Genomic DNA, 26,047 nt, shown 5'->3' with positions numbered 1-26,047 from the left:
AAGTCGTCCTCCTATAAATAGGCTGATCATTCAAAACCCTAAGTTACTCGGTCTTCTTCAAGCATCCGACCTACCTTCCAAGCGTCCGATCTCAATCCACAGCATCTCGAGATAGCCCAATCTTCTCAAGGTACGATGTCTTCTAGCTTCAGTTCTAATTCTGGCTCTAGTTCTAATTCCGGTTTGGGGTCATCTGCGACCTCTCTTAGGTCTAACCATGCCCCTTTACCTGCTGCGGTTCCTAGTCCTCCCAAAATAGCTAGTAATTCCCTTAAATCGAAACATCCTGCGAACCACCCTGCTGGTCCCTCTACCCTTGAGAAATTTCAGGATAGGATGAGAAGAAATCCCTGGGCGGCTATAGTTAGTGCTGTCAAACTCCCCATACATAAGATAAGAGAGCGCTATTATATACCACATGATTATGAAATTATGATCCCTAGGTCTTTCGATCGCATGCACCAACCCCCCTCTGGTTTCTGTGCTTTTTCCCTTCAGCACTTTGACGCGGGTTTGAGATTTCCTTTGGCTCCTTCAGTAGCTTCTACTCTTCGTCGATAGCGACTTTGCCCAATGCAATTGTCTCCAAACTCTGTTAGCCATATACAGTAAAAGCTCTATAAATTAACACTCTATAAATTAATAAACTCTCTAAAATAATAAAATCTTCCGATCCCGACTTTGGCCCTTTGTAAAAAATCATCAAATTCGATAAGATAATAAGATAATAATTTTTTAAAAAATTCACTTATAAATATTAGGTTCCATTAAAACTCTAAATTAATAATTCATGAATATTACAATTATAAATATTATGGCAATTTGCTAAAATATGAAATTTGTAATGCTTTACGCATTTGATCATTCATGGATGATTTTGCGATGCCTTTTAGATGCGAAGACATGGTTGGGTGTTATGAATTATTTTATTTTCATATTGAGATTTATATAGTATATGTTTCATTTATCATGCATGAATATATTTAATTGGCTATAATAGTTATTTAAGTACAACGAATTAATGTAAACATGTATATTTAAGTAATTTCAATGAATTGAACATGAGTATATGAATATAATAATTAATTGTATACAATGAATTGATATTATAATGAATATATTTAATTAGTTACAATGAATTGATTGATGCATGAAAAGGAAACCCAAGAGAAGGCTTTGACCACAGAAGTATTGGAACTCAAGAATCAACTATCAGCTTTTGCAGTCAAGGAGGCTAAAGAAGATGCTTTCGTAGAAGGCAAGAAAGATGGGTTCTCTGTTGGTCGTGAAGATGGTCGCATTGAGGGCCTAAAAGAAGGTTATGAAGCTGGCCATCAAGAGGGTGTCGAAGAAGGTCGAGCTGGTCGCATAAGCATAGAATAACACCAGAGCTTGCTTGCCAGTTCTCAAATACAAGTTGTTCAATATTTCATGAAGGCTCCTGCATTCCAGGTTGCAGTTGAGATAAAAACTATAAAACTTTTTCAACAAGGACTTCAATACCTGCAAGGCTCAACTTGACACCTTAGGTGCGTTCGTAGAGGGTTTCAATCAACGACGCTTAAATCCCTCTCTTGATGGCAAACTCCAAACTTACCCCGATGAGCCCGCCCCTCCTGAGCAAGAGGATGAATTCTCCGTTTTGCTGGATGAGATAGAGAATCAGAAGTAGGAACAAACTTTAATTCTTTTTTGAGATTTTTGAGAAGCTAGATCAGATTATTCTTCTGTCATTTTGTTGTCTTGAGTTGGACTCCTTGTTTTGTTGTTCGGACTAAACTCAATTGTGTTGGATTTTTGTATATTCCCCTTTTGTAACCAGAATTGTGGGTTAATTTTGATTGCCTTTTTCAGATCGCGTGATATCTTTTTCCGACCTATTAAAAAATTAATGGCTTTCCTCAGGCTTCAAGCGATACCTCTTTTTCAGATTGCATGAGATCTTTCTCAGATCAATTAAAGAAATAATGGCCTTCCTCAGGCTCCAAGTAATGCATCTTTTTCAGGTCGCATGAGATCTTTCTCAAATCAACTAATGAATTAATGACCTTCATCAGGCTCCAAGTAATGCATCTTTTTTAGATCGCATGGGATCTTTCTCAGATCAACTAATGAATTAATGGCCTTCATCAGGCTCCAAGTAATGCATCTTTTTCAGCTCGCATGGGATCTTTCTCAGATGAACTAATGAATTAATGGCCTTCATCAGGCTCCAAGTAATGGATCTTTTTCAGATCGCATGAGATCTTTCTTAGATCAACTAATGAATTAATGGCCTTCATCAAGCTCCAAGTAATGCATATTTTTCAGATCGCATGAAGTTAGATCTCTTCCAGAGCCTTTTTCAAGCTCGTAAAATTTGGATCTTGCTCAAACCGTCGAATTAGAACTCCAAGAAGTAAAATCCTGATCTTTCCCAGATCACTATATATTGGGCCTTTTTCAGGCTCTAAAGAAAAAAGGTGATCTCTTTCAGATTGATGTATAATCGGGTGGCCTTTTTCAGGGGCAAAAGAGGAAAAACAAAGATCTTTTTCAGATCCTATGTACAAGCGCGTGGCCTTTTTCAGGCGCAAAAGAGAAAAGAAACCGATCTTTATCAGATTCATGTACAAGAGTGGCCTTTTTTCCAGTTGCAAAAGAGAAAAGAAATCGATCTTTCTCAGATCCATTTACACGTGGCTTTTTTCAGGCGCAACAGAGAAAAGAAAGTGATCTTCAGGCATAGAACTTCTTCAAGTTGTGTATGTTATAAGGTCGCGGTAACTTCTGCCTCTGCATGTCTTTCAACTTATAAGTCCCCCTCTTTTTAATTTCAATCACTTTATATGGTCCTTCCCATGCGGGGTCGAGCTTCCCCACATGGCAAGTCACTTCAACTATTTTTAGCACGAGATCTTCCACCTGCAACTGCCTTGGTTTCACCTTCCGGTTGTAGTTTTTCATCATCATTCCCTTATGATGCATTATCCTCGCATACGCCATGTCCCTCCTCTCTTCAATTGTGATTAGATCGAAACTCCTTTCGTCTTGGTTGGTCTCAGAGTCGTACGTCATGACCCTTTGGGATTCCTCACCCATTTTTATATGGATAATGGCTTCAGTTTCATAAACTAAGCAAAATGGAGTCTCACCTGTTGCAGTTTGCAGGGTTGTTCGATAGGCCCAGAGAACTCCTGGCAGTTCCTCGACCCACGATCCCTTAGCCACAATTTGCGTTTTTAGATGCTGTAAGATAGTTCGATTAGTGACCTCAGTCTGTCCATTTACTTGTGGATTGCCTACAGCGGTAAAATGTTGCGCGATCTTCAGCTCCTTGCACCATTTCGTAATTCTTCTTGAAATTGAGTTCCATTGTCCGAAACCAATACTCTAGGTATCCCAAATCGGCAAATAATATTTTTCCATATAAAATTGATCACTTCCTTCTCCGATATCTTAGCCAAGACTTCGGCTTCTACCTATTTTGAGAAATATTCCACTGCTACAATAATAAATTTTTTATGAGCTTGAGCTGGGTGAAATGGTCCCAGGATATCTATACCCCACTGGTCGAAGGGGCATGCGATCTTGATCGGCTCCATGGAGGTTGCAGGTTGATGTATCAGTGACGCATACCTTTGACAGCTGTCATATCTCTTCACAAATTCTCTCGCGACTTTCACTATCGTCGGCCAAAAATATCCCCGCCTCATGATCTTTTGGGCAAGCAATCTCGCTCCTGAATGGTTTCCACAGCATCCCTCGTGGACTTCTTTCATCACGTACTCAACTCTTTTTTCATTCAAGCATTTTAGTGACGGGCCATCTATAGTTCTTTTATATAACTGTCTTCAAATGAGCGTGAAGCGTGCGGACTTGAATTTTATCCTTTTTGCTAGAATGGGATCGTCAGGTAAGATGCCATTTTCTAAATATTTCACGATCGCATCCTTCCAAGACTTAGACTCACATACCATCTCTACATTCAAACTTTCGGTGATCACTGTCTTATCACGAATTATTGTTGTAATTCTGCGATCCTTTATACCTGCCATGGTAGCTCCGAACTTAGATAATGCGTCCGCTTTATCATTTTCATAGCGAGGAATTTGTTGGATCGCACAATTGTCAAACTTATCCATCCATGTCTTCGCTGCCTTCCAATACAAATTCATTTACCTCTCCCGTGTCTCGTAGGTCCCTTCTATTTGCATCACAACCAACTGCGAGTTTGTGAAGACCTCCAAGTTTCTGGCTCTTGCCTCGTACTCCAGTTCTAATCCTAGAATCAGGGCTTCATATTCGACTTCGTTGTTAGTGATGCGAAAGGATAATTTTGCTGCGACTTCGATCTCTGCCCCCTCGGGCCCTTGAATCCATATTCCTGCTTCCCCCTTACTAGCGTTAGAAGACCCATCCATGTGCAACATCCATTTATTATTCTGTTCCTTGATCGGGTTTCCAGCTAATTCGATCATAAAATCCACCAACACTTGTGCCTTCTGTGTGACCCTAGCCTGATAATCTATATAATATTCTCCCAACTCTATTGCCCATTTCACCAATCTTCCCGATGCTTCAGGTCGCGACATAACATACTTCAAAGGGTAATTGGTGAGCACAATTATCTTATGAGATTCAAAATAAGGTCGTAATTTCCTAGCTGTAACAACTAATGCTAGTGCTAACTTTTCCATCTCAGAATATCTCTTTTTGGCCCCTTGCAGCAATTTGCTAACATAGTAGATAGGATTCTGGATTCCTTCGAACTCGCGCACTAGCACCGAACTAACTGTGTTTTCCGATACAGCTAAGTACAAGAAGAGCACTTCACCTTCCTTGGGATTGGCCAACAGCGGAGGTTTCATGAGATAGCTTTTGTTATCCTGCAAAGCCCTCTAACATTCTTCATCCCATTTGAAGTCTTTTGTTTTTCTCAATACTTTAAAAAATGGTAAGCTTCTATCTGTAGTTCGAGAAAGAAAGCGATTAAGGGACGCGATCTTACCTGTAAGTTTCTGTACCTCCTTGATCGTAGCCTGCGATCTCAAGCCCATAATTGCCTCAATCTTCTCCGGGTTAGGTTCAATTCTTCGTTCACTGACCATATATCCCAGAAATGTTCCACCACTTACTCGAAATGTACATTTATTAGGGTTCAGCTTCATACCATATGACATCATTATCGTGAATGCCTGCTTCAAATGTTCAAGATGATTATCCGACCTCTTGCTTTTTACCAGCATGTCGTCCACGTAAACCTCCATCGTTCTTCTGATGAGTTCGCTGAACATCTTATTCACCAAACGTTGATAGGTGACATCTGCATTTTTTAAGCCAAATGGCATCACATTATAATAATAGATTCCACCATGAGTTATAAAGGAAGTTTTATAGCGATCCACCTTCGCCATGTAAATTTGATGATAACCCTGATAAGCGTCCATCATCGAGAATATCTCATACCTTGCTGTAGAATCGACCAAAACATCAATCCTTGGTAACGGATAAGGGTCCTTTGGGCAGGCTTTATTCAAGTCCGTGAAATCCGTGCACATACGCCATTTTTCTGATGCTTTCGGGATGACCACCACATTCGATAGCCATCGGTGTAATGGACTTCGGACACACACCCAGCTTTCAGCAATTTGCTACTTCCTCCTCACTGATGCAATTCTTTTCTGTGCTAAACGATCTCTTCTTCTGTTGCACCGGTCGCATCGTTGGGTCAACGTTAAGTCTGTGCACTATTAACTCTAGGTTGATACCCTTGAAATCTGAAGGACTCCAAGCAAACATGTCTATATTATCCCTCAAGAACTAGATCATAGCAGTTCCCAATCCCCCCATGTGAACTCCTATTCTAGTCATTTTACTAGGATTCCCTTCGACGAGTTCCACGACTTTGTGTTCTTCACTAGGCTTCATGCGATCAACCTCATAGGTACGTGGTCCTGAATTTTCTTCGATCTTCCTTTTCTTGCTATTCGAACCACCCTTCACTGAAAAATTGTAACATTTTCTTGCTTCTCTCTAGTCACAAGACACTTCTCCGACACCATTTTTTGTTGGAAACTTCATCTTCATATGGTATGCTGAGACCACTACTCTAACCGAATTCAAACCCGGTCTCCCAATATCACATTATAAGCGAACGGGGTGTCTACTACCAAAAATCTAACCATCAAAGTCCTTCGCCTAGGTTCATCCGCTATAGAAACTGGTAGCTCTATAGTGCCTAAAGATGTAACCTCACTGCCCCCGAATCCTACGAGCAGGGTTTTTACTGGCTCCAATTTAGCATGCTCGAGTCCCATCCTTTTCACTACATCTTTAAAGATGATATCGGCTGAACTCTCGTTATCTACCAACACCTTATGCACTATAAAGTTGGCGATGTCCATTCTAATGACCATGGGGTCGTTCAACGACTCTATCTCTTGTTGCTTATCCTTACTACTGAATGAAATTTCCTCCTTTTTCTTTACGTTCATCACAAATTCGCGAATTCTGTTCGATCCACTTGCTCTCTCATATTGCTTCCTCATTCTCCTAGAATTGCCCCCACTTGGACCTCCCGCTATTGTATGGATTACCCCCTTTATCGGGGCATTCTCCTTGGTCGCTGGCACTCTATCTTCCCTCATGGAGTTCGAGTGGCGATCCCTACTCCTCGACCTGTTCCTCCTTGAGTCATCTCTCTTTGGCTTATGCTCACTCAATATACGATCCCTAAAGTATCCTTGTCTTACCAATCTTTCAATTTCATCCTTTAACTGGAAGCATTCCTCTGTATCATGCTCTTTTTCTTGATGAAATCTGCAGTATTTGTTGGAGAACTTCTTGGCGGGTGTAAATCTGGTATGTCTTGGCCATTTGAGCACGTTTGACTTTTCAACCATCATCAAAGCTTTGGTTCTGGTCATCGCGAATGGAGTGTACTTATGATACTTGGGTTGATACAAGGCTTCTTTTTTCTTACCATGCCTTGTTCGCTGATTTTCTCCTTCTCTCACTTCTCTGCTCCGATTAAAATTTTTGTCTCGAGCTCGGTTCTGTCAGTTCCCCATCTTTCATGGCATTCATCTTCTCTTCGTCGATGTGTTTTTGTGCCATGACCATGAGTTATTCAACATCTGTAGGCGGGTCGCGTGCCAAGGCGGGAGAGAGTGGTCCTTTTTCAGCCTATCTATGAGTATGCTTACCATCATATCTATTCTCAAATCCTGGACCTCTAGCATCTCGTTGTTAAATCTCCCCATAAAACTTTTTAGCGACTCATCCTCCTACTGTCGTATTGTGAACAAATATGTTGCTGACCTTTTCTGCTTTCTCTTGCTAGCAAAATGAAAACCGAACTTCTGCAGCAGTTGTTCGTAAGATTCAACACTCCCGCTTGGTAGGCTCGTGAACCACTCCTGCACCTTCCCTGCAAGAGTAGTAACAAATATAAATAGCCATAACCGGACTAGATTATCTATATAAATTCATCACCAATTCGAATGCTGTCACATGCTCTAGGGATCTTTAGTCCTATCGTATTTTGACAATCCGACATTCTGAAGTTAGGATCTACTGTCTGAGTTAATAACTTGTTGCTGAAAGGCAAATTTCTATTATGGGCGACCAATTCTCCTCGCTTTTTCAACTCATCAATCTGTTTTCCCAGTAGTTCAATTTGTTTACCTACGCTCTCCATCTCCGCACGCGATATTACTGGTTCTCTTGCTTTGGCTCTGATTTGACTGTTGGAACCAGCTTCTGAGGTCGCTGGTTCGCAACTTCTTCCAAGTTCTCTCATGTTCGCCTCTCTCGATAACCTTTGTGTATCCTTATCTCTAAGTAGTTGTCATTCTTTCTACCTGCTTCTTCCATCATTCTCTGGAGCTCGTCCCTTGTTAACTGCACTACTGATGCTCCTCCTCGCCCCAGATTATCTTCTTTCTTGTTAATCAAAATGATTGTAATTGGTTTATTTTAAAAAAAACCAATCCATGATGGTTCCATAATAAATTTGAAATTATGAGTGTGAGTCTTACGGGACGAGTATGTATGTATCTCATTTTTGTGTGAGTTTATTTTAATTTATTTAATTATTCTTAGTTGCATTGATGTATTAATTGAATATTGATATATTAATTGAATCGATGTATTACTTATTTTTTGAAATATTGGCATAATTATGCAATTATTATTTTGAAAAAGAATAAAATTTGCAACAAAATGAATTTCCCATTACGTGGGATTACGAACAAAGATTTAACACTATATTTTGATATTTATAGAAATTATTGACTCCAAACAAATTAATAAAATCACCCATACTTTTATTCACTTTTAACATTTTCAACAAACTTTTGTAATAACTCAAATTATCCAAATTAAATAAAATGCACGTCACGTCTAAGTGGTGTCTGCAATAATTTCTGCTTTTGGTGCGAATATATTGCGGAGAAAATTGTTTCTATTATATTATTATATTTATAATTTTTTAACAACAAAATAAAAATACAATAAACAACCAAATTTTGATGAGAGTAAAAGTGTACACAGTGTTGGTTGGGCCAATTAAGGTAATTTTTCGCCTAATTCAATTTTTGCGATTTTGGAAACTTAGTCTAAGCCCAACCCGACAATCATCAAAACCACACTTTGCGGTTTAATTGGGTTGGGACGGTTTTTGCTGTTTTAGTATAGAATCAATCACTTGTACAATTATATTAGTATTTTACGACTACCTATGCTTTTGGTATAATTATTTATCATAATAAATGCATTTTCCTCTAGTGATAGTTAGCAAAAATATAAAAATATGCCATATCAATTGCAATATGTGAAATATACATAGTTATATATTTATTATAGAAGAATAAAAATAAATATAAAAAAGGGTAAGATACACTTTGCTCCTGACGTAACATTTATCCCCCTAAATTAAAAAATATAATATTTATCCTCTTGATTGAACAAAAATGCCCCTTCTGCTTTGAATAAATACATTTTAGTATTTTGCACATTAAATCACCATCAAGTTATTTTTTTAATTATTTTTATTTAATAAGAAAAGAATTTAAATTAAAAGTGGAGTATAAATTAATATTATAATCAACAATTAATATATAATTTTTTAAAAAAATGACAAATATATATTTAACCAAAAGTTAAATATTTTTAGGAAAAAAATGAATAAACATAAATATCTTATCATGTATTTTTTTAAAAAATATACTAAAAAATCATTTAATTACTCATTTTTATCTAAAAAAGTACATAGTTAATAACTTAATTTTATATCCAATAAATGAAATATTTTCATGAAACTTTTTGTTCGCATTCATTATTTAACTTCGAGTCTGTAAAATATAATGAAATTCAAACTATTTAGTTCACTAATTATATATTACTTTATTACTATTAAAAAATAACTATTTCAATTAAAATTTTTTTAATTAAACTTAAAATGCAAAAGTTGTTAGAAAAATAAATTGTTTGAACTATAAATAATATAAGGACAATATTGTCTAAAAATTTAATTAATAGGGGATAAGTATAACATTTGTTAGTTTAGGAGAGTAAATGTTACATTAAAAATAGTTCAGGGGGACAACGTGTATTTTACACTATAAAAAACTTATCACTTTTTTCTAATAAGAATATGAAAAAAACTCTTATTGCGAATTAAATTGTAAATTAAACTGATCATAATAATATATGAATATTACATAAATATTAAATGAAATAAAATGATTATGAAAATATGTTGTAACAAAAAAATAAAATCATCTACAACAAGCACATAAAGACACACACACACACACATGTATATATATGTATTTGTGTGTAGGATATACGATGACTAAGACAGATAAATAAAAATATATAGTGATTGATTTTTTTTTTTTTATATGAAGAAGTAAAGCATACGAAAATTTAAAAGTACGTGCATATACATTTCACAAGTATAAAAATACGTTAAAATAAAATAAATATATTTATTTAATTTATTTTACTTGGTATTTTTAATTATAGATTAATATTTATTGTCAAATATTTTTCAATAAACATTACTTACCTTGATGATAACATTACATAAACAAACAATAAAAATAATGAGACATTGTCTCACAAATTACTTTTGTTTATAAAAAAATATATTTTTTCAAGTTTTTATATCGTATCTTCTTCTATTTATGTACCCTCTATATTTTTCCTAGTTACTATTAAATTTTTTTAAATATTTTTATTAAATAGTTATTAGTTTTGACTAAAACTCTTTATCATTATTTATTTTATTGAAATTCTATTTCAATTATTCAACTATATAGATAATTAACAACTATATAGATAATTAACAACTATATTATAAAAGCTAATTGCAAAATTATTTATTTGGACACATACATTTATAATTCTATTATTAAATGAAAGTATATATTGGCATCACAATAAAAGAAGAAACATAAAACATGACAAATTATTCACACATTTATAATATAGAAGATAGATATATTATAATAAAAAGTATTGTAATTATTATTATTGTCTTGGATATTTCCTTATGTATTATAATTTTTTTTTATATAAATTCTAATATATTGTTGTTTTTGTTGTTGATATTATTATTATTATTATTACTATTGCTACAGTCGAACACAGTCAATGTGGTTTTATGTAAATGTAAAACTAAATTCGATTGCTAAAATATGATTTTTTTTTTCAAAACCAAGACCAACCCAACCCACCCTTAACCCACCAATTGTGGTACGATTTGGGTTGAACTGATCGGTTGGGACGGTCATGCGTTTTTTATGAACACCCCAAAATGGGAGTTTCATTTATTTCCCTTTTCTCATTTTTTGGGGTACAATTAGAATAAAATATTAAAATTTATTTTATAATTGAAATAAAAATAAAACCAAAAATAAATAATTAAAATAGAGATTATGCAAAAAAAACTAATTTACATCACAATTACCAAATTAACTTTAATTAAACACACTTGTTCCGGGCAGCACTTACCAGCATATATTTCGCTTGATCAGAACGCTGCCCGGCCTGCCCGAACCCCCTCTGGAGGGAGTACGGTCAGCTCTCCCAAGAATCACCACAACTCTTTCAGCCTCTTCCTTGCAGTCATATCCACACCCTGTTGTCTCTACACCTCCCTCCGCTCGATCAGACGGTCCAGGATGAAAGTTGCCTCAGATCTCCTCTCCTCCGCCTTTTAGCTCACCAGATCCCTAGATCTCTTCCGTCCGTCCTCAGATCTGACGTTCCCGGTAAGTTCTTCACCCGCGAAATTCTCATTTACTTTAATTTTTTTTTGTGTTGAATATATTTCAGCTCAATTTCCTCATAATTTTCAGCAAAACCTCAGAATTTCGAGTAGTTTTTAATTTCCGTAATTTCTCAAAATTTTATTTTACACTCAGTTTTCCCTCAATTTCGCTGTAAAATTCTCTTTTTCTGACAGAAACCTTTTTTTTTTTTATTTCTTGATTTCTATGAATTATTATTATTATTTATTTATTTGTTTTACAGAAAAGTGGAATTCTGTCGTCTTCGTCGAGTTTAATTTTTTAGTAATTTGTTTTGTAATTTAATTGAGCAATAATCAGTGTAGATCTGACGGCCATGGTTGTTCTGCAGTTGAAGTTCAAGTTGAAAAATGGAGATTAACTGCGGTTTAGTTAAGCTAACCACGCTCAAGCGAAGCCTGCTAATGTGCGCCGTCGGCGAAGCGGCTTTAGCGGCTTCACTTCTCTTTGTTCTGGTCAAAGCTCAGCTTGTCGGCTCAATTCTCACTCAGGTAATCAAATCCAGTACCGTTACTCGTTGTTTTTTTTTTAAAAACAATTTTATTGTGTGAGGAAATTATTTTTTCAAATGTCCACAAAATTAGCTGGTCAAGTATTTTTATAAATTATTATCGGTAATTTTCTATGAATATCAGTATATATATTTGGGAAAAAATGCAAACAATCTCCTTGTGATATTACAAATAAGTAAATTACCCCCTTAGGAAAAAAAAAATAGTGATTTACCTTCCTATATTTTTTAAATACAACAATTTACCCCCCTATAATTTCTAAAATGAAGCAATTTAGCTCACTGTATAAGGAGGTAAATTACTTCATTTTAAAAAGTATAGGGAGGTAAATTGCTATATTTATTTCATAGGGAGGGGGTAATGTGCTCATTTTCAATATCACATAAATTGCTATTCACCCTATATATTTGTTAGGAGTTTATCCTAATCAACTATTACAGAAATTGTGGGATTTTCAACCCTTATAATATACAAACTTATTTACAAAATAATACAAAAATAAAACAGTAAAATACAAGAACAAAATAAATAAAATAGTAAAAGGCTAGAGAGCCAGATCTGAGTGGAAAGTCCACAGCCACCAAAGGCCGAGTCACAAAGACTAACAACCGCAAAGGCTATCCACAAAGAAACATTTTTAATGCACTGAGCATAAGATTGCACACAACAGATACATAGCAAGAAGTTTACAACAAAAAAATATTTCACCACAGAAAATATTTCACAATAATCGAAACAATTTGCAGAAAAAATAAAAGAGCGGTTTAGAGATCTGTTACCACGTCGGAGCCGGAGGTAGGAACCACCACTTTGATACTACTCTTGGGTTTCCACCCTCACAGTAATGAGCCCAAAAAATTATAACATAACACAACTATTGCAGAAACAAATGGTGGGTTACGGAACACCAATAATATTTAATATTGGTAATTGACATATATTAATATTTTTATAATTTAAATTCATGATATAATTGAAAAGACAAAAAACCAAGCGATTAATTGACTTTGTGATCTACTCAAAATTAATTCTTCCCCCCTTTTTTAATGAATAATTTTGGAGCTTTCAAAAGGAAAAATTCATGATTGTTAGTGAATTCGATTTATACGGACGTGACTGAATGCCTGCATCTATCGTAATTTATTGTTTCTTTTTTGTCTCGTTTTATAGATTTGATGATTTGAATTATTGATGTGTTAAAAAAGTGTTTGAATTTTTTTTGAAATGAAAACAGTGTCTGAATTAGAATGTATTGTATGAATCATATACTATAAATATTAAGGGTTTAAAATATATTGATGACCTGTACGGATGGAGCTAAAACACATAAATATTTTTTATTTTTTATAAAATTACAGCTACACCTCGAGTTATTTAATTTTTTATTATAAAAAAAAAATTTATATTAATATAATTTTTTTAAATATATTAATAATAATATAACGAGTCGCGACTCGATTAAAAAAGAATTTTTTTTTTTTTAAAAAGTCCCAAATCGGGATTTCGAATACCGACTTGAAGTCGGTATTTAAAATCCCGACTTGGAGTCGGTATTTGAATATACCGACTCCAAGTGCAAACTTTTTTTTTTTGTTTTTTTAATTAAATTTTGTTAGTTAATTATATAATTTTGTTTAATTATTGTATAATTAATATATTAAAATTTAAAAAATTATAATATTAAAATTATATTAATATAAAAAATTATAATTAAGCGTACAAATATAATATGTATATTTTTTTGTACAGTTATAAAAAATATAATGAAGTATACAATTATTCTTGACAATCCAATACCAGTATATCTGATTGTGTATCACGATTTGGGCAATTTTTCTTTTTGTTTTCATTTAATTAAATTGTAAATAATTAATTATATAATTTCATTTAATTATACATAATTAACATATTAAAATTACAATTATATTAATTAACATATTAAAGTTATAATTTTATTTAATTATATATAATTAATTAAAATTATATTTATTTAAAAAATTATAATTAAGTGCACAAATATAATAATGTATATTTTTTTGTACAATTGTAAATAATACAATGAAATATACAATTATTCTTGACAAACCGATACCGGCACATCTGATTGTGAAGAAGATTTTTTGGAATATTTCTATAAATTTTCTATTAATTTATCATTACTATATAATTTAATTAAACAACAATACATAGAATTACGCATGTGGTTAAATATAACAAATCTAATAATTTAATTAATCAATTATATTATTTTTATATCAAATGTGATGTTTAATTGAATATTAATATAAATAGCCAAAATCATAAAATAGCCAATAATATAGTTTTATAAATTATTCACAACGAGATAGATTGGACGCAAACGCGTGCAAGGCAACAATCCTAACAAAGAAATTCTTCTACACAATCAAATGTACTAGTATTGGATTGTCAAAAATAATTATATACTTCATTGTATTTTTTACAACTGTAAGAAAAAATATACATATTATATTTATACACTTAATTATAATTTTTTATATTAATATAATTTTAATATTATAATTTTTTATATTAATATAATTTTATTTTTAAACTTTAATATATTAATTATACATAATTAAATAAAATTATATAATTAATTAACAAAATTTAATTAAAAAAACAAAAAAAAAGTTGACTTGAAGTCGGTATTCGAAATCCCGATTTGGGACTTTTTTTAAAAAAAAAAATTCTTTTTTAATCGAGTCGCGATTCAAAATCGCGACTCGTTATATTATTATTAATATATTTAAAAAAATTATATTAATATAAATTTTCTTTTTTTTTATAATAAAAAATTAAATAACTCGCTACACCTCCTGAGTTAAACTTACACCAACATCTTTCGAAAAATATTAGACTAACACTCCTTAAGGGCTGCAGCTGTAATTTTATAAAAATAGGAGGTGTTTGTGTAATTTGATAAGTGATAAGGTAATTTACCTGGAAAAAAATGAAAATTATAGTTCGAACTATTTTCAATTTTAATGTTAACAAAATTGTGAACTTCTTTCTTTAGGGGATATGATTTAAGTGGAAATAATTGGCATAAATAATTTTGTGTCTTTTGAAAGGAATATTATATTTTGAGATTTTCTCATTTGTATTATCCAAAATTAAATAATGAATTTGTTAAAAGATATATATTTGTTTTATTTATTCTATTAATTACATTGTTCAGTATATTCAAATATTTAAATATATCAATTGGTTAAAATAAAAAATTTATACTTGTATGAGTTTATAAGATATAATAAATAATAGTTAGTAGATAATTTGTTTTTATAGGATTTAAATTAAGAAATTGGATGCAGAGATTAAATTTAGGAAAACCAACTTCTCTAAATATATTTGTATCATTATGAGTTATTTTTAGAATTGGCCGAAAATAGCCCCAAGTTTATGGGGAAATTAATAAAAAAATAAAAAAATGCAGTGAAATTGAAAGTTTTAAAATTTGGAGTGGCACCGCGTTCTTAAAATGTGATGCCACAATTTTTCTTAAAAAAAAAAGTGTTTAATCAATCACCACGATTCAAAATCGCAGTGACTGATTTTGTAAAAAACAAATTTGAATTTAACTAGTCACCCCATTCACTGGACGGAGTGACATAATTTTATAATAAAAAAAACTAAACAGTGAAAGAACTGCTATATGAGATAGCGGTTCTTCACTGAATTAAATAGAAAAAAATAGGGTCAAAGCAGCCTGCAATTTTGCAAGCTGATTTGTGACAATGGTGCTGTGCCATCGTTGGTTGAGCCAGCGGTGGCACAACAGCACTATTCACTCGTGAATTGCATAAGTGTGAGCTGCAATTCAAGCTTTTCACCATTGCACACTTCTCACCCGAGAGAAAAAATTTTCATTTCACACTTTTCAATCGAGAAAGGTAGAAGAAAAAGTTCAAAAGGTGTGAAAATTTGTAGAGAATTAAAAAAGAAGAAATTTTTTTGAGTGATTATGGCTAATTTTGGTCCTATTGATACAAGTGTTTTGTATGAACAATTAAATCATTCATCGTAAGATGTGTTTGGAGCTCCGGATACAACTTTATATGTACGACGCGGTGACATCTTTTTTTCACGTCATTCAATTAGTCCCACGTCACACTTGTATTTTGCAAGTGCTCCAGAATATGGAGTTTTTGGGTGTTTTACAGTGTGGGCATATTGAGATTAACACCTACCTAATAACTGCATTAGTCGAGAGATGGCGTCCCGAGACGCATACTTTCAGTTTCTTGGTTGGCGAGGCAACTGTAACACTGTATGACATCGCTATCATCTGGGCACTCCCGGTAGAAGGTAATCTTATTACCGGGGTAGATATAAGGTATAGTACTCAACAGTAGCAAAATTATTATCATCAATAGTTGAGTTTTATGCCGGATGAAAATGCTTTCAGATAGTCCAGAATAAAACTAACAGTGTTACACGAAAATGTTTACTTGAAAATACGTGTGATGAAGATAACCCGTTCAATTATATGCTTCCTCGTTCAATGCTTTGATTTCTTCCATTATTCTATCAAATTTGCAAGAATTGACTTCTGCCCCAGCTCTCCAACCAAATCTTTCAACTCGATGTTTTTGAATTTGTTGTTAAAATTCGAACAGACATGACGTAAATAAAATTGATGTACTCCGCGAGGAAATTTGAATGTGGGTATATGATATATAACATTTATCAAACCAGTTTGTCGGTTTGAAATCAAACAAACTCTGTCATCCTCACACGATAATAGATATTTGGAAAGCATGTTTAGGAACCAACGCCATGACGCAAGTGATTCTTCATCCACGAGTGGAAACGCTAACGGCAGCACCTGTTGATTTGCATATAAAGTTATTACTACCATCAGTTTATGCTTGTACTTCGTGTACAAATGGGTTCCGTCTACACTTATAACGTCTCGACAATAGCGAAATCCCTCAATGCATGGTTTGAAAGCCCAAAAAATATAATTCAACATGTACTGTCCCGGTCTATCTGTTTCCACATGCAACCACTCCACAACGGTCCCCGGATTCTATTTTTACAATGCCGCCATATATCTGGGTAATTTCTGAATAGAACTCCCCCAAGTACTATACACTTGTTCTCTAGCTGCTTTCAAAGCATGCCATGCCTTATGATATGGGATTTTAAAACTAAATCTATTTTTCACAATCTGCTGGACATATTTTATATCACAAGATGGGCCTTGACGAACCATACCCAACAGATGTGTTGCAATCATACTCTTTCCTAAGTTACCATGGTCAATAGAAATCTCATTCATTAGGCATGTATGTGGTCCGACATACTTGGTAACTTTAAATAATCCCATGTTTGATTTGAATATGACTTTTATCATCCAATTGCACCCAGTCTGTTCATCATATTTGCAAGTAACTTTTCATAATTTTTTATTGCTCTCCACCACTCGGTATTCTTGTGTAGCACCCCCTTCGCTACAAGGGCTATATCTACCCTAAACGTCATACTTATAGCAATCCCTGTGTTTATAAATATAAATGCACATAATAATTTAATCCATATGAATACGTAACCCCAACGTCATAACAACATAATCAACCCACAACATCATATATACAAATCAAACACCTCGAATAGTCCACCACAGTTAATCTCCACTCCTACGTTCTCTTTATACAAACAAAATAAGATTTGTACAGAGCTGACAAAAAGGAGAAACAACATATTGGCCCGACCTGACTGAGTATAGTGTGTAGACCTATTCTTCAACAGTCAGATATCTCAAAGTTACTCCTGAAAGAAAATGTCAACAGAGGGATGAGCCTGCCACTCAGTAAGTAAATAATCAGCCCTATCTATATATGTACATCAAACACAGCCCAAACATGACAAGTAGGCAACATGCATGGATTACAGTCAATTTAACTCCAACATAATCAATTGTAGTACACCACATAGCTATCTCACAATAAAATAATCAATTAAACTTTCTTTTTCCCCAGTTTGCTTACCAGAAGGTGATATCGTGTTTTTCCCGTCAACTCAATCTCACTGTCATATAAATTTAAGTGAATCCCCTTGACAGCCGGCTCATCAATCTCATTTCGCATCATAGCTCTTTCAATTCGCATCATAGCTCTTTCAATTCGCATCATAACTCTTTTATTTCGCATCATAGCTCTTTTCACATCACATCTTTTTCATATCGCATCAAAGCTCTTTTCATTTCATTTCTTTCTCATATCGCATCAAAGCTCTTTTCATTTCATTTTGCCTTATAGACTTTTCAACATATCAAGGGGTATTCACGCCACAATTATATTCAATTTCCACCACTCCCTCATTTCCACATATCACCATTCTTGTAAGCAACTAGTAATGTAAAACAATATATCATTACATTCTCATTTTTAGACACCCACAACACAACATACAACAAACATGATATTTCAACATGTCTTCGCATTCCACGTACACAGTATTATCAATCAAATCAACCATTCACCACGCATATATTTTCAGATAAAACAATATCAGCATGAACCATAAAGTCATATAATAGTAATACCACAAATAAGAGAACATATATAGGTAATACTAATTATTTACTTACCTCAACCTCACAACGTTTCTTTTTACTCAATCGCTAATTGTCGGTCCTTTCACCTCACCCCGTATCCTATAATGGGTTATATCACATACAATTAATATATCGAGAATATTGTAATTTCTTTTAAATATAATATTAAATCTTATTCGTATGGATTTTCAATAATTCTTTAATATTCCACTTCTATCGAATCATAAATTTTCATTCTAGTTCTTCTCAATAACTAGACACTATAGGCTTCAATAAAAATATTTATAATTTATCAAGTGATTCATAGGAATTTATTTAACTAAACCCCTTATACATTTATAACTATCATTTTTAATAACATCCTTAAATTAAATTATCATTAAAACCTCATTCTTCCTCTTTAACAATATATTATTTCTTAAGTATAGTTTTCGGAATATTCCTAAGGATTTCTTATCAATTTCTCGCTATTATATAATTTAATTAAATAACAATACGTAAAATTGCATATTTAGTTAACAATTCCGATGGAATTATATAAATTAGCTATAGCAATACTCAAATCTAATAAATTTAACAATCTAATCGACCAACGATATCATTTTTATATCCAATTTAATATTTAATTCGACACTATTTTAAATAGCCAAACTCATAAAATACTCCGATTAAATAGTGCATCACTTAGTATAAACAACATTTAGTAAATAAACTAATTAAATAATATAATTATATAAATTAATAAAATTTAAAATGATAAAATCGTACCTCTGTTTCTTTCTTTCCTGCGCAAGAGCAAGCCTCACTTTTTATGTGTGTGTTATGCATGTGTGTATGTAATATGCTTGTGTGTGTATTTAAGGAAAAGAGAGGAGAGTGAGGCGGTGGGGGTGATGGCCCACCAAGCCCACTCTCAACTCTCTCTCTCTCTCTTTCATATATATATATATATACATATATATATTATTATTACTTACTAATATATATATATATATTTACATATATATATATGTATAATATTATTATTATTTTATTTATTTAATTAAGTCTTTTATCAAAATACCCATCACGTCCCTTCTAAATTTCTTAATTAATATAATTTGCTCTCAAATATTATAACGTGCTCCAATTTCATCCGTTCAAATTTTATTATATTCCAATTATGGAGCACAATTTATTTACTAATTAACTAAGTTTCATACAAAATTTACCAATTAATCCCCCAATTAGATATTATAATTTTTGGGGCGTCACATCTTGTCTTGCAAATCAGACCGAATAATTTTGTACACTTGCTTTCAAATGGTCCTTAATCTTAAAAACAATTTCGTTAGCGAGCTCTCCAGTATTTGAGTCGTAAAAATTATCCCAACTGCTAGTAGGGATATCAATCGAGTTAGCTGGCACTTTTGGATGTGTTGTGTATAAAAATAGAATAATCGGCTATAAGTTCATTCGGTCAGGCACGACAGGCATGTTCAAATCAAACTGCTCTTATATTTGGCTTGCTGACCCATCTACATTATCACCAAGAACATCCGCAATAATAATGACGATGACGGTGATGTAAGCATACCAATTATGATGAATGTTCTTGGTGGTAATATAGATGAGGCCTACTTTAATACTAACTTGTAGTATTAAAGGGAAACAAACTTTTTTCAATTAAACAACGAAAAACAGCTAAAATTTGAACTATATCAAATTTTAATACTAACTTGTAGTTCAAATTTTAGCTGTTTTTCCTTGTTTAATTGAAAAAAGTTTGTTTATCTTTAATACTATAAGTTAGTATTAAAGTAGGCTTCATCTACATTATCACCAAAAACATCCATCATAATTGGTATACTTACATCACCATCATCATCATTATTATGGTGGATATTCTTGGTGATAATATAGATGAGTCAGTAAGCCAAGTACAAGAGTAGTTTAATTTGAACATGCTTGCCGTGCCTGACAGAATGAACCAATATCCGGTTATTCCATTTTTCAGCACAACACATGCAGAAGTGCCTGCTAACTCCATTGATATCCCTACTAGCAGCTGGGGTAATTTTTACGACTCAAATATTGAAGAGCTCGCTAATGGAATTGTTTTTAAGATTAAGGACCATTTGAAAGCAAGTCTACAAAATTATTCGGTCCGATTTGCAAGACAAGAATACCGAGTGGTGGAGAGCAATAAAAAATTATGAAAAGTTACTTGCAAATATGATGAACAGACTGGGTGCAATTGGATGATAAGAGTCATATTCAAATCAAACATGGGATTATTTAAAGTTACCAAGTATGTCGGACCACATACATGCCTAATGAATGAGATTTCTATTGACCATGGTAACTTAGGGAAAAGTATGATTGCAACACATCTGTTGGGTATGGTTCGTCAAGACCCATCTTGTGATATAAAATATGTCCAACAGATTGTGAAAGATAGATTTAGTTTTAAAATCCCATATCATAAGGCATGGCATGCTTTGAAAGCAGCTAGAGAACAAGTGTATGGTACTTGGGGGAGTTCTATTCAGAAGTTACCCAAATATATGGCGGCATTGTAAAAATAGAATCCGGGGATCGTTGTGGAGTGGTTGCATGTGGAAACAGATAGGCCGGGGCGGTACATGTTGAATTATATTTTTTGGGCTTTCAAACCATGCATTGAGGGATTTCGGTATTGCCGAGACGTTATAAGTGTAGACGGAACCCATTTGTACACGAAATATAAGCATAAACTGCTGGTAGCAGTAACGTTAGATGCAAATCAACAGGTGCTGCCGTTAGCATTTGCACTCGTGGATGTAAAATCACTTGCGTCATGACATTGGTTCCTAAAAATGCTTTTCAAATATCTTTTGCCGTGTGAGGATGATAGAGTTTGTTTGATTTCAGACCGGCACAATGATTTGATAAATGTTATTAATCATGTTCCCGCATTCAAATTTCCTTGCAGAGTTCATCGATTTTGTTTACGTCATGTCTGTTCGAATTTTAACAACAAATTCAAAAACATCTAGTTGAAGAATCTGTGTTGGAGAGCTGGGGTAGAAGTCAATTCCCGCAAATTTGATAGAATAATAGAAGAAATCAAAGTATTGAACGAGGAAGCATATAATTGAACGGGTTATCTTCATCACACGTATTTTCAAGTAGATACTCATGTAACACTGTCAGTTTTATTTTGGACCATCTAAAAGCATTTTCATCCGGCATAAAACCCAACCATTGATGACAATAATTTTGCTATTGCTGAGTACTACACCTTGTATCTATCTCGGTAATAAGATTAGCTTCCACTAGGAGTGGCCAGAGATAGCGATGTCTTGCAGTGTTACAGTTGCCTTGCCAACCGAGAAATGGAAAGTATGCGTCTCGGGATACCATCTCTCTACTAATGCAGTTATTAGGTGGGTGTCAATTTCGATATGCCCACACTGTAAAACACTCAAAAACTCCATATTTTGGAGCACTTGCAAAACATGAGTGTGACGTAAGGCTAGTTGAAGGATGCAAAAAAAAGATGTCACCGCATTGTACGTATAAAGTTGTATCCGTAGCTCGGAACACATCTTCCGATCGATGATTTAACTGCTTATACAAAACACTTGTATCAATAGAACCAAAATTAGTCATAATCACTCAAAATTTTTTCTTATTTTTTAACTCTCTATAAAATTTCACACATTATGAATTTTTTCTTCTACATCTCTCAATTGGAAGGTTTCAAATAAAATTTTTTTCTCTCGGGTGAGAAGTGTGCAATAGTGAGAAATGTGCAATGGTGAGAAGCTTGAATTGCAGTTCACATTTAAATAAGTGTGAGCTGCAATTCACGGGAGAATAGGGGTGCTGTGCCACCGCTGGCACAACCAGCGGGGGCACAGCAGCTTTGACCACATTTTTTTTTTTTGAATTCAGTGAAGAACCGCTATCTTCTTTCACTGTTTATTTTTTTTATTATAGAATTATGTCACCGCGTTCAGTGAATGCGGTGACTAGTTAAATTCGAAATTTTTTTTTACAAAATTAGTCACCGCGATTTTGAATCGCGGTGACTGATTAAACACTTTTTTTTTAAGAAAAATTGTGGCACCACGTTTTAAGAACGCGGTGTCACTCAAAATTTTAAAGCTTTCAATTTCACTGTATTTTTTTTAATTTTTTTTAAAATTTTTTAATAATTTCCCCTAAAATTTGCATCTGATTGATGTTCTTAGAATATTCGCCTGTCTATCTGCCACTGCCTCCTCATATGTTTGGTGTAGTAATTACACGCAAACTTTGTATGGTTTGAAAATTGCATTTTGTATTTTTGATTTTTGTTTCTATTTAACAAATAGACCCTTCAATTAGTTAAAAATTCACCGAATTTATTGATGTTAGCAAAAAAATTAAGTACAAATTCTTTTGCATTCCTAATTGATTTATTCGTAATATATAATGCTAGTAAGGAGATATATTTTCAGCATTATAAGGATATTTTAGTTAGAAAAAAATTATTTAACTTGCAATAAGTGAATATAAGTCAATTGAAGATAAATATGATTTTTCAATTAACGTTTTTGATAATAGCAACAAATTAGTGAGTTTTAACTAACGTATAGGTCTATTTATTAGATAAAATAAATATAAAAAATACTAAATATAATTTTTTAAATCATAAGAAATTTATATATTTACATCAAACTTCATGTAAGGATAGTGTAATTATCCGTACGATGTTTGTGGACGCCTCCCCAAGTCCGACCCGTTTTGTTGACGGATTCACTTATGGAAACAAATCATTTTATTGACGGATTCACTTATGGAAATTGGGTTCGACCCAAGTCAAATTGGGTTGGAGTTGCTGAGCCTTTTAGTCTAAGCCCATTTAGTTGATCCAATTGTTGGGCCTTTACTAGCCTTTTATGATAGTGAATTTGTTGGCAATTTTACTTAATTTATAGGGAAATTCTAGTCTGTATCCAGTTTGATCGAAGTTGAGTCAATCATATAAAAAGGCAATACGCTTGTCGTGCGATTGATGTATAGTTAAGGAAAAGTGACCTATCACATAGCAACTGTGATACACTTACTCTGTGATTGATTGGGTTAAGTTAAATTTGGTTTGGACAAAAATTTTCTTAATTTATGTGTATATGTGATATCTACATCGATTTATAATCTTATAATTGAAAAATACCATTATGAACTAGGAATCCATGAACCTACTAACAAACCTATCTAAGTTGAGAGGAGATGAGCATACATCTCACCCCGAGAAACTAGTAGACACCGAGGAAAACGACGACGATGGTGATCCCGACACCGAGGAGGATGATGTGCAAGATGAGGAGGACAGAAACCCTACTAATGGAAACAAAACTGGTGCAGGAAATGGTCCGGGCAGGGTGGAAGAAAACGGCGAGGAGGAAGATGGTGCTGAACAGGAGGTGGGAGAGGACCCTAATGACGATGAGGATGATGACGAAGATGATGAGGACGACGAGGATGAGGATGGGGAGGAAGCCGGAGATGAGGAAGACGAGGATGAGGAGGAAGAGGAGGATGAGGAGGTTGAGGAGGAGGAAGCCATACAACCTCCCAAGAAGAGGAAGAAGTGAATCAAGACGATAGTGTTGCTAGTTGTCTGTGTTTATGACTTCTAGTTTGCTGATATGTATAACAAACTTGTTTAGGAGCAGCAGAGGGAGGTTTGTTTAGAAGTTGTTTCTTGTATGACTCTCTCTGTACTGTAGACTTTCTCATTTACTGCAACGAAGGTTTTTTAGTGTACTCCATTTCAGTTGAAATAGTCTTTGGTTGTGAAAGAATTGGTCTGTCAAGTAAATTAAGCAACGTGTAATTGAGGAGAGATAAAAGTAAGAATTCAAACCATAAATTGAAGTAAAGAACTATGAAATAAAGTGTTGAATATTGGGTTCCATTTGTGTACCCGTTATTTAATATGCATCTATATTTGAGTAGACTTTTAATATTTTAAATACATATTGGGATAAAGATTTCATAGGGTTAGACGCTATCTGAAGTAGAGTTTGTAGTCTTCTGATTGTATGTTGGGATATTAACTCCTCTTAGGGACAACAAGGTTGAGTATACCTATAAATAGGGTACGTAGTTGTGATCAAAGAGACATATACACAAGCGTACAATACTCTCTCGAAATATTCTCCCTATATATTTTTCTCTATGTTCTTCCATGGAGAATCACAATAGACCCATAGATTTGAGGTGTGCAAATGAGTAGGTTATAATCCACCAAAGCGAGCAAGGCGTATTTGTAGTTTTTCACAATATTTGGAGCAAAATCCAACTTGGGGAGATATTGAAGATGTTTGTGGGGTGGTCTTAAATCAACGAGAAAGACGATCCTAATGTTTGGATTTATTTTCTAAGTGTTTTATTGTGTTTTGTGGAGATAGAGAGAGAAAAATAAAGATAAATAAGTATGTGTTCGAGATAGTATGTATGTTTGGATTTTTTTTGAAAATAATTTAAAATAAGTATTGTATGTTTAATGTTGTGATTTGGGAGACAAAAATTACTATTCATTGTCAAGTTATGCCTTTTTTATATATGTATGTATATGTGTGTGTATATATATATATATGTATTTCTACTAAAACAGTTTAAAACACCTAGATAAGGTGTTTTTGAATGATGACAAATATTGGGTATGTTTTGACTTGTCCCAAAGATAACTTGAAAATGAAAACAAACATAGTGGATGTGTTCGTGATCCAATAAAAAACTTGGGCGAGTAGACGAGTCAGATCCGCATATGTGGATCGACATACTTCCGCTGCTAAGGTTAATTCGATTCACAATTATGTGTCAGTGTGTTAATTGATTAATTAGCATGCACATATATTATTTATCATATGCGAGATCGTTTATTTCATGGATTACCCATTGTTATGTTTCAACAGTGGTATTAGAGCCATTATGCTTAGTCAAGCTAAAATTGCCTTATTGATCAAGAAAGTTTTTTATGCAAGAATTTTTTTTGCATAATTTGTTTCAACTATTAAAGCATGATATAGGTCTTAATGTGGAGATCATGTGATTAAAATTTGGTGAAAATCGGATGAGTGGTCCGTGAGTAAAATCAAACCTAATTTTGTATTTATATACTTTGACCAGAAAATCAAACCTGATTTTGTTGTTTTTGTCAAAATATTTTTGTGCTATGCTATAGAGCATAAAATGAAGTTCAAAATGGTGTTTAAAATAATAAAAAACGTATTTAAAATAGATGAGATTTGAAGTTGAAATAGGAAATTGATGCACTTATTACTCGTACTGAACCAACTAAAGTGTTATTCTATTAAACAAAGAGTATCATGATAAGTAAAAACTTGATCCATGGAGTGATAAGTACATCACTTTTTTATAGACAAGTGACACTAACAAATAGCAAAGTGCTATGAGAAAAATTGGTTACTTTGCTCGTAATTGAACTGAGAGGAAGTTTCACTAAGTAAAAGCTCTTTTATTTATTTTACTAGAGTCCCCAAATCTCTAATAAAGAAAATTATGGCTTAACGCACAATAGGAGGCATTCAATGCCAACCCGTGCTCATTAATCGATATGAGCTCTATTCTTTGAAAGTTATGTAAAAGGCAAGGAAGCTACTATGTAAGAGTTGTGTGCT

The 26,047-nt window shown here is 33.4% G+C and overlaps 3 protein-coding genes and 1 long non-coding RNA gene across 5 annotated transcripts; 1 reads left to right on the top strand and 3 right to left on the bottom strand.

Moving 5' to 3' along the window:
* Window positions 1–2,718: 2,718 nt before the first annotated feature.
* Window positions 2,719–4,124, bottom strand: LOC105171275 (uncharacterized). Its single transcript, XM_011092332.1, has 2 exons — window positions 3,957–4,124; window positions 2,719–3,228 (listed from the first exon to the last, which is right to left on the bottom strand). The coding sequence occupies exons 1-2, from the start codon at window positions 4,122–4,124 to the stop codon at window positions 2,719–2,721; spliced, it is 678 nt and encodes a 225-aa protein (XP_011090634.1).
* A 1,977-nt stretch (window positions 4,125–6,101) lies between these two features.
* Window positions 6,102–6,908, bottom strand: LOC105171273 (uncharacterized). Its single transcript, XM_011092331.1, has one exon. It carries the CDS (start codon window positions 6,906–6,908, stop codon window positions 6,102–6,104), a length of 807 nt encoding a protein of 268 aa, XP_011090633.1.
* Window positions 6,909–11,031: 4,123 nt separating this feature from the next.
* LOC110012600 (uncharacterized) lies at window positions 11,032–24,167 on the top strand. 2 transcript variants are annotated; one of them, XM_020696896.2, is made up of 3 exons: window positions 11,032–11,261; window positions 11,606–11,791; window positions 23,588–24,167. In XM_020696896.2, exons 2-3 carry the CDS (start codon window positions 11,651–11,653, stop codon window positions 23,993–23,995), a joined length of 549 nt encoding a protein of 182 aa, XP_020552555.1. In that variant the 5' UTR covers window positions 11,032–11,261; window positions 11,606–11,650; the 3' UTR covers window positions 23,996–24,167. The 2 variants fall into 2 exon arrangements, with proteins under 2 accessions (XP_020552555.1, XP_020552554.1); XM_020696895.2 differs by having other exon boundaries at window positions 11,035–11,261; window positions 11,632–11,791.
* LOC110012601 (uncharacterized) lies at window positions 17,396–19,332 on the bottom strand. The gene is made up of 3 exons (XR_002287821.2): window positions 19,161–19,332; window positions 18,426–18,491; window positions 17,396–17,605 (listed from the first exon to the last, which is right to left on the bottom strand). It is a non-coding gene; the product is annotated as an uncharacterized LOC110012601 (long non-coding RNA).
* Window positions 24,168–26,047: the final 1,880 nt, after the last annotated feature.

Source organism: Sesamum indicum, linkage group LG9 (assembly GCF_026168435.1).
Source record: "Sesamum indicum cultivar Baizhima isolate 11 linkage group LG9, ASM2616843v1, whole genome shotgun sequence".
Classification (NCBI taxonomy): domain Eukaryota; kingdom Viridiplantae; phylum Streptophyta; class Magnoliopsida; order Lamiales; family Pedaliaceae; genus Sesamum; species Sesamum indicum.
The sequence above is the reverse complement of the archived record's forward strand: the minus strand, read 5'-3'. Positions and strand labels throughout refer to the sequence as shown.